The sequence below is a fragment of the Diabrotica virgifera genome, chromosome 9 (assembly GCF_917563875.1).
Source record: "Diabrotica virgifera virgifera chromosome 9, PGI_DIABVI_V3a".
Lineage (NCBI taxonomy): Eukaryota > Metazoa > Arthropoda > Insecta > Coleoptera > Chrysomelidae > Diabrotica > Diabrotica virgifera.
In genome coordinates, this window is record NC_065451.1 from 31,500,097 (window position 1) to 31,515,057 (window position 14,961).

The following is a 14,961-nucleotide window of genomic DNA, read 5'->3' on the forward strand; positions in this document are numbered from 1 at the left end:
GGAGTGTTTTCACTTAACAGAATAAATAAATTTTAAAGATTGTACGTGTGTGATTCTTATAGACGAGACACATGTCGTAGTTAATCACCTCAAAAACGGAGAAATACACTTTTTATTTTGGATTTTAATTTTTTTTAAGAAAGTATGCTTATTAATAAACAACATATCCAAAAATTGAGGAGGAGTGTTTTCATTTAAGAAAAAAAATAATTTTTAAAGATTGTACGTTTGTTATTCTTATAGACGAGACACATGTCGTAGTTAATCACCTCAAAAACGGAGAAATACACTTTTTATTTTGGATTTTAATTTTTTTTAAGAAATTATGCTTATTAATAAACAACATATCCAAAAATTGAGGAGGAGTGTTTTCACTTAAGAAAAAAAATAATTTTTAAAGATTGTACGTTTGTGATTCTTATGGACGAGACATGTCGTAGTTAATCACCTCAAAAACGGAGAATAAACTTTTTATTTTGGATTTTAATTTTTTTTAAGAAAGTATGCTTATTAATAAACAACATATCCAAAAATTGAGGAGGAGTGTTTTCACTTAACAGAAAAAATAAATTTTAAAGATTGTATGTGTGCGATTCTTATGGAGGAAACATGTCTTAGTTAATCACCGCAAAAACGGAGAATACACTTTTTATTTTGGATTTTAATTTTTTTTAAGAAAGTATGCTTATTAATAAACAACATATCCAAAAAATTGAGGAGTGTTTTCACTTAAGAAAAAAAATAATTTTTAAAGTTTGTACGTGTGTGATTCTTATAGACGAGACACATGTCGTAGTTAATCATCTCAAAAACGGAGAAATACACTTTTTATTTTGGATTTTAATTTTTTTTAAGAAAGTATGCTCATTAATAAACAACATATCCAAAAATTGAGGAGGAGTGTTTTCACTTAAGAAAAAAAATAATTTTTAAAGATTGTACGTTTGTGATTCTTATGGACGAGACATGTCGTAGTTAATCACCTCAAAAACGGAGAATACACTTTTTATTTTGGATTTTAATTTTTTTTAAGAAAGTATGCTTATTAATAAATAACATATCCAAAAATTGAGGAGGAGTGTTTTCACTTAACAGAAAAAATAAATTTTAAAGATTCTATGTGTGCGATTCTTATGGAGGAAACATGTCTTTGTTAAACACCGCAAAAACGGAGAATACACTTTTTATTTTGGATTTTAATTTTTTTTAAGAAAGTATGCTTATTAGTAAACAATATATCCAAAAATTGAGGAGGAGTGTTTTCACTTAAGAAAAAAAATAATTTTTAAAGTTTGTACGTGTGTGATTCTTATAGACGAGACACATGTTGTAGTTAATCACCTCAAAAACGGAGAAATACACTTTTTATTTTGGATTTTAATTTTTTTTAAGAAAGTATGCTTATTAATAAACAACATATCCAAAAATTATTGTTTTAATTAGTGTTAAGGGTTTCCTGTTTAAACGGGGCTGCCAGACGTGAACTGAACCCTTAGTCGCACCCCATTCGATTTTTTAGGAAAAACGAAATTTCAAAGCAAAAACCCAGACCTGTTTTATTTGTAATTTTATACATAGGAGCATGACGATGTTATTTTATTTTGTTGTATACACTGACGGTGAGAAAATCGCTTACATTTTTTGCACTCTTTTTCGCAATTACTTTTTCCACAATGCACACATTTTGTAGTTATATTTTCGGTTGTTGTAATAATAAGGTACTCTAAATATTTTCTGTATAGTTTCGGATTAAAATTTTTATCAACTAAAATTTTTTTTATATTAGTTTCGCAATAATACAGTGTGAACACACCACAATTCCAAGAATCTGTTTGAACTGGATGCATGTTATTAAAACTAAAAGTGAAATCTGCAGCAACATTATCGCCCGTATTTGTACACATTGACATTATTCTATAAAAGTAATATTTTCCTTTTTTACTGTTATTACCACGTGGATCATAAAACTCTGCAGATTTGTTGCAAGTATCGATTTTCATCACCATCCAATGGTTTAGTACAAGTATTGGAAAGAACAAAATCTGACTATTTATTGACCATTTTTCCAGTCCTCTTAGTATTTTCTCAACCGTGTAACTGAAGAAAATTTTTATGTGATTTTTGCTATTTCGAAAAATGTTTAAAACATAATCCACGAGAAAATTGTCCAACCACATGTCTGTACAGTTTTGTTTACTTGCCGCTAGGTAAGAAAAACTGGTATAGAACAATAACTCGTCGTTAAACTTTGTTATTGCGTAATCGCCATTTGCATAACAGGGGTAAATAAAATCATGTGTTTTTATATAGTATTCGTGGTCTGTTTCTTTGATATTTGGAGTTTTTTGACTGTTTACATTTTCTATTATTGCCTTGGTGTTCTCAAAATATTTCTTAATTAATTGTTGTTTAAAATAAGTGTGCATGCTTTTCTTTCTTTTACACCACGTTTCTTCTATTTTATTTTGCTTCTCATTTCCTTTTTTTTTAAATTTTAGTACGTAACTTGGAAGCGCATCTAATTCTTTTTATTTTATATTTATGTTCTCTATATTGGCTTAAAACGTAGTGACGTACCTTCCGTACAAAACGTGAACATTTTAAATGTAAATTATTATTTAATATATTATTTTTTAATAACCCAAAGTAGTTTTCTACGGGAGCGTTGCTTGTTCTGCCATGAAAAATTTCACTCCACAATGGTAAGAATGGAATATAGTGCTGGATAAAGTAAGACCCAAATTCTGGGTTATAAAACGGATTTTCTGTTTCAGTCTTATTTAAGTTCTCATGTCCTTCTAGAACCGCGTCAAACATATTTTTAAAGTATATATAAAATAAGTTGTTTGAATAAAAGGCAGAACTTGAAGGCAGCGTATTATTGTTGTAAAAATATGATAAATTGTCATCACTGATTTTACTCTCAGCAATAATTTCTGAGTTAGTAATTTTGTATGATGTTAGTACTGATAGTAATTTATTTGTTATCATCTTAGTTTCTTGGGTAATTTGAGGACTTGCCAAAAGATAGAAAAAACAGTTTAGCACTGTTTCAATGTCATTAAAGGAAATTATATTAAATAAAGTAGCAATAATTTCTTTTATTAAAGATTTTGTATCGGAAGCAGATTTTAAAAAGTATGTGTTGATGTCACGAGAGACTAGTTTTATCATGTGTGCACAGCAGAGTTTAATAATTATTATTTTACTTAAATCGACTGTTTTATCTGTAACTGACCTATACAATAGTTTACAGTAGTCTTGTAACGTTAATAAATTCCAAGCTTCGCAAATTGAATTTAAAATTGCCACACTAAAATCACTGGTTGCTACTTTAAATGCAGGCCAGTGTACATTATTTCTTAAACAATAATGTCTATATTCATTTAACCATGATGAAATGTTTCCAATATCATGGCTATTAGTTACCATTTCCAAAAGAGGTACAATTTTTTTTGTATTTAACTGAGCAACACCGGCATAATATAGTATTCTCTTTGAATCTGCAAAAGGTTTTCTAACGACTGAACCAGTTGCGTCTATATGTATTGAAGATACATTAAACCTATTATTATTTTTAACAAAATATAACTGTTCCCTACTTAATGTGCACACCCTAAATGTATAAGGAATATAATTTTTATTTTCTTTTTGCATTTGAATTATGTCGGTAAGATCATCCCTTAATCTATCATTTCTGGCATTAGCCTCAGATTTAACTTTCCTGTATACTACATCACTCTTAATCATATTTAAATTTTTAGAGTGTTCTACTCCATAGCAGCAGTTATTAATATCATCATTTCTGATGTTGAAAGCTGTGTTTGGCAGTAATCGGTCACCAAGTAATATTCTTTCAACTCCTCGAACTTGGGATGTCAATTGACTACCGTGAAAAAAATTAATAGAATTACTGTATACATGGGCATTTAGGCTTGAACTTATTTTACAAATGATTTTAAATTTTTTACAATCGGGTTGTGAGCAATAACCGTAAATAATAATTTTACCTTTTAGATAATTGCAACCCTTGATGCATAAAATACAAATATTATTTACTTTCTTAAAGTTTTCTCTTATTGTAAAACTGTATAATTTTGGCTTAAATTTTTTTGATTTTTTATCATATATTGTAGAAAACTCTTGCTTATTTAACAAAAATGTTCCTTCAAACACTGAACAAGTAGAGTTAACTATTAATGTGTTGGGATGTATATTTCGTGAACTTACGGGAATTAATAATGCTTCGCGTTGTGTTTGGTGTATGTTATAAAATTTCTTGATCTCTGGATCGATAATATTGTTATCATGAGAAATATTTAAAGTTTTATCCATAGTAACAGATTTATCCAAACAAGAAATGTCTGCTATATCAAAATTTGCCAATGGTGTTTGTGACAAATTGTTTGTGTTTGTCTCGGAGGGGGCATTAACGGTAGTTTCAAAAAAGGACATATTGTTAAATACTTCAGGATGTACATCAAACGAATTATTTAAATCGACATTATTAATTAGATCCTCACTAGAAAAAGTTATATTATTATTATTATAAATATCCACTACTTCGTTTTTTTGTTGTTGTATAAGACACGAATATGTTTTGTAAAAGTTTGAATTCGTGTTGGAACATTTTTTAAATATTTTTAGTCTATTCAGAGGGGAATCTGCACCACACAAATTTAAAGCTGCCTCGGCTATTAGACTGTCTGACGTTCTACACCTTAAAAGATTATGCAAAGAAACGTTTTTTGAGTAAAAATATTCACTTAAGGCAATATCAAAACTGTTATTCATTTTTACAACCCTTGCTTTTAACACACAAGACAGTAAAATAAACTTTGCTCTACCAAGCGATAGAAAACACAACTACAATGTTTAAAAAATTAAAAAAAAAAACAGTATATTCACTACAAACTTTGTCCGATAAAATGTTCACTACTAAAAAATTAGAATGCCTATGTCTACCAGAATTTATAAATTTACTGACAAACACATATTTTGAAGAAACTCAGTCCCCACTAAACAAAATAAAGGCTTATGCACTTTCTCTTTTTGGGTTTTTCTAAAGTTGATTATTAGTAATTTCATGTACCCTATATACCGGCCTTGAGTTTTCAAATTTTCCGTTTTTACCTGCCCCGATAATAACGACCCAGTCCCAGAAGCATACTTTTGTCTATTGAATCATAGAGTAATTGTCTATTGTATCGTAAAGTAATATTTTAAAAAAGTTTGCTCTTCATAGTTAATTTTAAATCAATTAGTACCTTCATCATTCCTGTCATCTAAGTTTAAAATAATAATAGTAGATATGGGCATTACAATTTTTTATATATCATATAGCATACCTTACCTAAAAAAATGTGCAGGAAAATTTAAAAAGGAATTTGTTTTAATATCAAATTAATGGTAAATAAAGACATTCCAATTTCTTTATTTATCCTATAGCATTTCTTTATCTAAACAAATGTGCAAAAAGATGTTAAAAATAATTTATTTTAATATCAAAATATTGTTCTGAATGTTTTTCTTTGTTCTTATTTTTTTATTTATTAATTTTATTATTATCTTTATTATTTTTCTGAATGTACTCGCTTCGGCGGTACATATACAAATAAAGAATATTTTTCAATTTTATGTGGTATTATTCCCAAAAAACTTTGTATTAATATCAAAACTTAAAAAAAACCTGTCTGCCCGTAATCGGACTTTCGAGCATCTTCAATATATTAAATATAAAAAGAACGGTAGATGTAGGCATTTCAATTTTTTTATGTATGATACCTATAGCATACCTTTATCTAAACAAATGTGGACGAACAGTCATTAAAAATGCAACATTAAACTCGTTCAATCCGTAGTTTTTTTTGTAAATGTTGATCTGAAAGGTAGTTTTAAGGGTCGAAAATTTGAAATGTATCCCAAATCTATATTCGATAAGATAAACAAATAATTATTACACATATTTAAACATGATGTACATCTTTAATAAATAATGCATAAATCTGTAGTTTTTAATCTTCTGTCAGAGACGGTAGTTGTTATTACCCCTTAAAAGCAAAAAGCACATAATATGTATAGCACATTATATAAGATAATAATTTATAACTTTTGAAGACGAAAGTCAAATAAGCTCCTTGTCGAATTTCATAAAAATCAATGCGGTACTTTAGAAGGCTGCAGTTATAAAAATTTTTACCCTAAAACACTAGACTGACTGGGATGTGAGGTTTAGAGCCAAGTGGAGTATTACCATAGGAAGGAGATCCTAATTCTTTTGATTGGTGTGATCTAGGACGACTTGAACTTTATTTTTCTATAATAAGTCACTTTACACTACACATAAACTAACGTAAATACTAAGTACAGACACTACAGTGACAAAACTGATTATAAAAAAATTGCGAAAGTAAAGAAATAAATTTAATAAGATGGACTAAACGCCCGAGAAAAGCACCTGACTGTCGCGAAGATTCCGTACAACAACAGAGTTTAAAACTAAATAAAAGTATTCTATCAGAGATTTTATAGGTTTTCGAACAATTATTGTTATTAGCAGAAACATGTTAAATCCCTTAATCCTATGGGTTGGAAAGTTACAAAAGTACTGTTCAAAAACTAATCTCTTAAAATAAAGGGTGATTAATAACAAACTACCTGGGCGGTTAAAGCTAGGTGTAGGAATATATTTAATCAGCTACAATATGAATACAATGCCCCTCTAAAAGTAGGATTAGACTATGGCATTTGTCATTTATTTAAATTCATTTCAAAAATGCAGAAAACTAAAATTTGAATAAGTAATAAATAACCAAGATTTTCTTTAAGCTGATCAATACTTTCAAAAGAAATCGGTTTTGTCATTTCTCAAAAATGGTATTATACCGGCAGATTGCATACAAGCTTAGGTAAATTCTTTTATGAGTAATAATAATTATTCAATAAGAGTTTAACAGCTAATGGTACAATGGTTGGGTAAATCATAATTCACAAGAATACTAGTCAAATAAAAATAAAGGGAGTGTTTCCCACACTAAAAATATTATTAATCATCACATTAATATCCAAAAAACCAATAAATAAGTTTTATAAGCTTAAATAGTTAAAAAAAAAATTCAAAAAAAGTTTTATAAAACAATTAAAAAAGTTACTTAGTAATGAGTTAACTCCATTACGACGTCTGTGAAAATTTCAATAAAATCCGTTGAAATCAGAGGTGTTGCACTTTTTATTCAAAGTACTTAGTATATATGCCAACATGCAAATTTTTTAACTATAAACGCTCTTCAATTTTTGAATATCTAATAAATAAAAAAAATAAAACAATCTTTCTCAATTTTTGGATATGTTATTTATTAATGGTTTAATTTCTTTCATAAGAAAAATTAAAATCAAAAATAAAAAGTGTATTCTCCGTTTTTGAGGTGATTAACTACGACATGTGTCTCGTCTATAAGAATCACACACGTACAAAATTTAAAAATTATTTTTTTTCTTAAGTGAAAACACTCCTCCTCAATTTTTGGATATGTTGTTTATTAATAAGCATACTTTCTTAAAAAAAAAATTAAAATCCAAAATAAAAAGTGTATTCTCCGTTTTTGCGGTGTTTAACAAAGACATGTTTCCTCCATAAGAATCGCACACATAGAATCTTTAAAATTTATTTTTTCTGTTAAGTGAAAACACTCCTTCTCAATTTTTGGATATGTTGTTTATTAATAAGCATACTTTCTTAAAAAAAATTAAAATCCAAAATAAAAAGTGTATTCTCCGTTTTTGAGGTGATTAACTACGACATGTGTCTCGTCTATAAGAATCACACACGTACAAACTTTAAAAATTATTTTTTTTCTTAAGTGAAAACACTCCTCCTCAATTTTTGGATATGTTGTTTATTAATAAGCATGCTTTATGAAAAAAAATTAAAATCCAAAATAAAAAGTGTATTTCTCCGTTTTTGAGGTGATTAACTACGACATGTCTCGTCCATAAGAATCACAAACGTACAATCTTTAAAAATTATTTTTTTTCTTAAGTGAAAACACTCCTCCTCAATTTTTGGATATGTTGTTTATTAATAAGCATACTTTCTTAAAAAAAATTAAAATCCAAAATAAAAAGTGTATTTCTCCGTTTTTGAGGTGATTACATGTGTCTCGTCTATAAGAATCACACACGTACAAACTTTAAAAATTATTTTTTTTCTTCAGTGAAAACACTCCTCCTCAATTTTTGGATATGTTGTTTATTAATAAGCATACTTTCTTAAAAAAAATTAAAATCCAAAATAAAAAGTGTATTCTCCGTTTTTGCGGTGATTAACTAAGACATGTTTCCTCCATAAGAATCGCACACATACAATCTTTAAAATTTATTTTTTCTGTTAAGTGAAAACACTCCTCCTCAATTTTTGGATATGTTGTTTATTAATAAGCATACTTTCTTAAAAAAAAATAAAATCCAAAATAAAAAGTGTATTCTCCGTTTTTGAGGTGATTAACTACGACATGTCTCGTCCATAAGAATCACAAACGTACAATCTTTAAAAATTATTTTTTTTCTTAAGTGAAAACACTCCTCCTCAATTTTTGGATATGTTGTTTATTAATAAGCATACTTTCTTAAAAAAAATTAAAATTTAAAATAAAAAGTGTATTTCTCCGTTTTTGAGGTGATTAAGTACGACATGTGTCTCGTCTATAAGAATCACACACGTACAATCTTTAAAAATTATTTTTTTTCTTAAGTGAAAACACTCCTCCTCAATTTTTGGATATGTTGTTTATTAATAAGCATGCTTTATGAAAAAAAATTAAAATCCAAAATAAAAAGTGTATTTCTCCGTTTTTGAGGTGATTAACTACGACATGTCTCGTCCATAAGAATCACACACGTACAAACTTTAAAAATTATTTTTTTTCTTAAGTGAAAACACTCCTCCTCAATTTTTGGAAATATTGTTTACTAATAAGCATACTTTCTTAAAAAAAATTAAAATCCAAAATAAAAAGTGTATTCTCCGTTTTTGCGGTGTTTAACAAAGACATGTTTCCTCAATAAGAATCGCACACATAGAATCTTTAAAATTTATTTTTTCTGTTAAGTGAAAACACTCCTCCTCAATTTTTGGATATGTTATTTATTAATAAGCATACTTTCTTAAAAAAAATTAAAATCCAAAATAAAAAGTGTATTCTCCGTTTTTGAGGTGATTAACTACGACATGTCTCGTCCATAAGAATCACAAACGTACAATCTTTAAAAATTATTTTTTTTCTTAAGTGAAAACACTCCTCCTCAATTTTTGGATATGTTGTTTATTAATAAGCATACTTTCTTAAAAAAAATTAAAATTTAAAATAAAAAGTGTATTTCTCCGTTTTTGAGGTGATTAACTACGACATGTGTCTCGTCTATAAGAATCACACACGTACAATCTTTAAAAATTATTTTTTTTCTTAAGTGAAAACACTCCTCCTCAATTTTTGGATATGTTGTTTATTAATAAGCATGCTTTATGAAAAAAAATTAAAATCCAAAATAAAAAGTGTATTTCTCCGTTTTTGAGGTGATTAACTACGACATGTCTCGTCCATAAGAATCACAAACGTACAATCTTTAAAAATTATTTTTTTTCTTAAGTGAAAACACTCCTCCTCAATTTTTGGATATGTTGTTTATTAATAAGCATACTTTCTTAAAAAAAATTAAAATCCAAAATAAAAAGTGTATTCTCCGTTTTTGAGGTGATTAACTACGACATGTGTCTCGTCTATAAGAATCACACACGTACAAACTTTAAAAATTATTTTTTTTCTTAAGTGAAAACACTCCTCCTCAATTTTTGGATATGTTGTTTATTAATAAGCATACTTTCTTTAAAAAAATTAAAATTTAAAATAAAAAGTGTATTTCTCCGTTTTTGAGGTGATTAACTACGACATGTGTCTCGTCTATAAGAATCACACACGTACAATCTTTAAAAATTATTTTTTTTCTTAAGTGAAAACACTCCTCCTCAATTTTTGGATATGTTGTTTATTAATAAGCATACTTTCTTAAAAAAAATTAAAATCCAAAATAAAAAGTGTATTCTCCGTTTTTGCGGTGTTTAACAAAGACATGTTTCCTCCATAAGAATCGCACACATAGAATCTTTAAAATTTATTTTTTCTGTTAAGTGAAAACACTCCTCCTCAATTTTTGGATATGTCATTTATTAATAAGCATACTTTCTTAAAAAAAATTAAAATCCAAAATAAAAAGTGTATTCTCCGTTTTTGCGGTGTTTAACAAAGACATGTTTCCTCCATAAGAATCGCACTCATACAATCTTTAAAATTTATTTTTTCTGTTAAGTGAAAACACTCCTCCTCAATTTTTGGATATGTTGTTTATTAATAAGCATTATTTCATAAAGAAAATTAAAATCCAAAATAAAAAGTGTATTTCTTCGCTTTTTGAGAATATGAACTGCAAAGTGTGGAAAATTGGTTTTAATATAAAATTTTATATTAAGTATAAGTTTTACTATTGGTTTCCTTTAATTTAATAATATACTTGCTTGGTAGTACTATTGTCCCAGTATTTTTGCGATATTTTGAAAAAAAAATCTATGGATGGAATCTATGGATAACTTCACATCGGTGGTATGTATTCGCCCATTGAGCGAACACTAAAAATGATAAACGAGAATAACATGGAAATGTTTGGTGTCTCCTTGGCTGCTTTTAATAATCGGATTAAAAGAGCTTGACAGGTACTTTTTTGTTTATTTTAACTGATTTGTGTAATAGATGTAATTTTATTTTTTATTTATTTATTTACGGGCCTTACCCATTATTACAGAATAATTTAAGAGCTAAAATATACATTAAACCTCAAAATAAATTATAAAAATATATAAATATACTTAATTACAATCACAAAATGGTAACATTACACAGACATTATCACAGGTAATAAATTGACAAATATTATTTGGACACTTAACACTAAATCACCTAGCTACCCATAAATATACTTATAAATTTATAAATTAGTGTTCTTCCCCAAGCGTTAAATCCTTAATAAAGCACACAAAGCGACTTTGACTTATACTGAAATCAATGTTCAGAGATAAGTTATTGGCTGTCCTTACAGACCTTGAACTAAAACTATTAAACTTTACATTAGTTCTACATAAAGGTTGTTGAAACATGAGGTGAAATCTAGTATTCCTTGACGGCACTGCCAAACCAATACAGTACAGTAGATCTGGGCAATCAGCAATGCCATTAAAAACTTTGTATAAATTCTGTAAGTCCCTACATTGCCTGCGAATCTGGAGAGGAGGGAGAGAAAATCTCGTGTGAAGTGAATCATAGTTGTAATGGTAGTTGTCAGGGGGATCCACACCAGCCTTAAAGGTAAAATACCGCAAAAATCTTCTTTGCACTTGTTCTAATTTGTGTACATGGCATGTATAGAGGGGATTCCAGACTGAAGAAGCATACTCCAATAGGGGTCTGACCAATGAACAATACAATAGGCGGATTGCCGAGAGATTTGTGAAATCTCTTGTAGATCTCTTGACAAAGCCAACCATTTTAAGGGCTCTAGAAACAATCTCTGTGATATGAAATCTGAAGGATAGAGCATTGTCAAATAAGACTCCAAGATCCTTAGTAGCTGACATATTGATCAAGATGGTGTTAGAAATTGCATAGGGAAAAGCCAAGGGGATACGCCTTTTAGAGAAATACATAGTGAGGCATTTTTTTGGGTTTAAATCCATGCAATTTCTTTCACACCAGTCCACAAGTCTGGACAAATCTGACTGCAAGTTGATACAATCAGTGATAGAAGAGACAGTTTTGAAGCATTTTAGGTCATCAGCAAAACATAGAAATTCGGAATATTGAAAGCAACTCTGGATGTCATTTATAAAGATGTTAAATAACAAGGGTCCCAAATGAGACCCTTGAGGCACACCAGAAGGTACATTTATCTCCTTAGATTTAAAGCCTTTGACCTTTACTATTTGAGATCTATCAGACAAATAGCTGCCGATCCAGCTCAACAAACTACCACCCAAACCTGCTGTCCTCAGCTTATCCAATAAAATTGTATGATTTACCCTGTCAAATGCCTTAGAAAAGTCAGTGTATATACTGTGTACCTCACCACCACCATCCAAGACACCTGACAGAAACTCACTGTAAACTAGTAAATTAAGCTCAGAAGACCTTCCATTTAGAAATCCATACTGCTGGGGTATTATTGTTGATGATAACACTGATGTAAGATATTTTGTTACTATTTTTTCAAATAGTTTTGGAATTACATTTAAATTGCAAACTGGCCTATAATTGCACACATCAGCTTTATTTCCTGATTTGTATATGGGGGTCAAGAAGCTAGTCTTCCAAAACTCAGGAAAATAACCAGACTTTAAAGAAGAGTTAAATATCATATAGAGAGGACGAGAAAGTACGAAACTACATGATTTTAGAATAATGGGGGGTATTCCATCTGGCCCTGGACTCTTGTTGGTATTTAGATTACAAATCTCTTCATAAATTGTTGAAATACTGATTTGAAGATCATTTATGCTGATATCATTAAAAGATAAAGATTCAACCACCTGACAAACTTTTGTTGAGTAAACAGTTTTAAAATAATCTGCAAATAGATTTGGAAGATCAGGCCCCAGTTGGCAACTCACCTCGTTGTAAAACATTTCAGATGGTAAATCTTTAGATTTTCGTTGTGAGTTGACATAGGACCAGAATGTTTTCACATTACTCTCATTGACAATAGCATTTTCCGAGCTGGACACAAATTCATTGTAACAAGTTTTAGATAGGACTTTACATTGTGATCTTAACTTTGAAAAAGTAATATAATCATACCTACTCCCAGATTCTTTAAATGCTTTGTGTGCTTGCTTTTTTAAAATAATGTGTGTAATGTAATGTGTGTAATGGATAACTATTAATATTTCGTTTTTGTTTAATGTGTAATTAAGATTTATTTTACTCTAGTTTAGTAGATATTACAGAGATTGATTTTATACTGTATGTTTTGTAATGGGGATAATCCCGTATATAAATAAATAAATATTTAACATTGAAAAATATATGGTAAGTGACCATCTACAACTAACCCGTGAAACATAATATAGGATTTTCATATCATCGACCACATCCACGGCGCCTTTTATTACATCATAAAAGGATATATTATTTTAGGTTTTAAGGGGAAAAATAAAATTAATTTTTATACAGAGTTGGTGACGCCGGTGGTCGCTTGATGAGAGAATCTCTCTCATGAAACGCACTGACTCAACAATATGGTGATACTAAGTAAACTGAGTCCCTATCTTAGCGGACGAGTCTATTAGATTGTCGAGGGAGGATAGTTAGGAGACTAGAAAGAACTACAGCGCGTATAATTTCCCAGAAAAAAATTTGTGCGCAATTTTCTGAAACCGTGAGAGATAATCTCATAATATAGCGACCACTGGCGGGTTAAAAAGAAAGAGGAACAATGAATGCAGGTGGCAGAAATGAGAATGCTTAGATGGATGAGTGGAGTAAAAAAAGGATAAAATTAAGAATGAGTATGAGTACCTATATTAGGGGAAATCTAGGAGTGGCATCAATTAATGCCAAAATAAGGGAGCATAAGTTAAGATGGTTTGATCATGTTTAACGTCGAGACGTTAATCACCCAATACGAAGAATAGCTGAAGTGCAGATTCCTGGAAGAAGTAGGAGCGGAAGACCAAAGAAGACAGATGCTTAGGCAGGACATGTCGGTAAAGGGGATTGATGTTGAAGATAGAAACGTATGGAGAAATACAAATAGGAAGCCGAACCCATAGGGATAATGGCAAAAATAATGGTAAAAAAAAGAACAAATCTATTTTTTTTCAAATATATGCATAATCATGAGAGAAATAACTTCATATCATTTTTCCTTGCTTGGCCTAATAATTTGGCCAGGTACTGTTTGAATAAAAAAGGCTGGTAAAATTTCAAGATGTAGCATTCTCTGAGATCCTTTTCATAATATTAATAATTGTTTACAATTTAATAAAATATCCTAGGATAATCTTATTTATGAAAAACCTATCTAGGGTAGGGTCAGTTCAAGGAGCTATATAGCAAATCACACATGTACCTACTCACCAGAAACACCTATTAAAAACACATCCCCTTTATCAATACTTTCTTTTGCTGCACGTTCTATCAGCTCACAAAGCTTTTCTATAACTTTATCTTTATTTTCTACTACTATCACAGTCATTTTTATTGTAAAAAGGAAGGAAAGTTCTATTCAAATTTCAAATTGAACCACTTGTTGATAGGTTATTTTTTTGAAGGTTTTTGATTTGACAACTCATGAACTCATGATAGGATTGGAGGTCATGGTCATCAGAGTAGGGGCTGACAGCTGACTACCACGTGGCGTAGTTTTATTAAAGTGTTGGTAGATGGCGCTACGAATAAGCAATTTTATTCTGTTAATTCTGGTATTTACATGTAAATGAAGCAATGACAGCTTTAAATATTTCTGCAAAAAATTTGTGGTTTTAGCGTTTTTAGTATGATTACTTTTAAATTAAATTTTAGTCCAAAACATTGTATGAGATAGATTACTGGTATCGCTATTCGTCATAATTCCATAAAATTTTAATAGAGGGCACTGACAGTCTGTTTTCCTTTCCTAAGACAATGGGTCTATTGAATAAAAAGAAGTAGCGGCCGATTTCACAATGAAGTTAAAGGAGGCTTTGAATTTAAAGTTGCCTTTAACTTGAGATTTTCATTTCATAATCAAGTTAAAGGGCCCTTTTTATCAAAAGCCCTCTTTAACTATAAAGTGCAGATTTCGGACCTTTAAGTTGCTAAAGTCTCCTTTAAAGGATACATAACCTATTTTGTTGAGATGAAAACACAGTTGTTTAACTAA

At 29.4% G+C, this 14,961-nt stretch overlaps 1 protein-coding gene across 1 annotated transcript in view; it reads right to left on the reverse strand.

The window, feature by feature from the left end:
- LOC126892651 (6-phosphogluconolactonase) overlaps positions 1-14,397 on the reverse strand; it is a 52,815-nt gene extending 38,418 nt beyond the window's left edge. The window contains exon 1 of the mRNA XM_050662292.1: positions 14,178-14,397. Coding sequence (XP_050518249.1) covers positions 14,178-14,295 — 118 coding nt within the window. The 5' untranslated portion in view covers positions 14,296-14,397. The remainder of the gene's footprint in view (positions 1-14,177) is intronic.
- Positions 14,398-14,961: the final 564 nt, after the last annotated feature.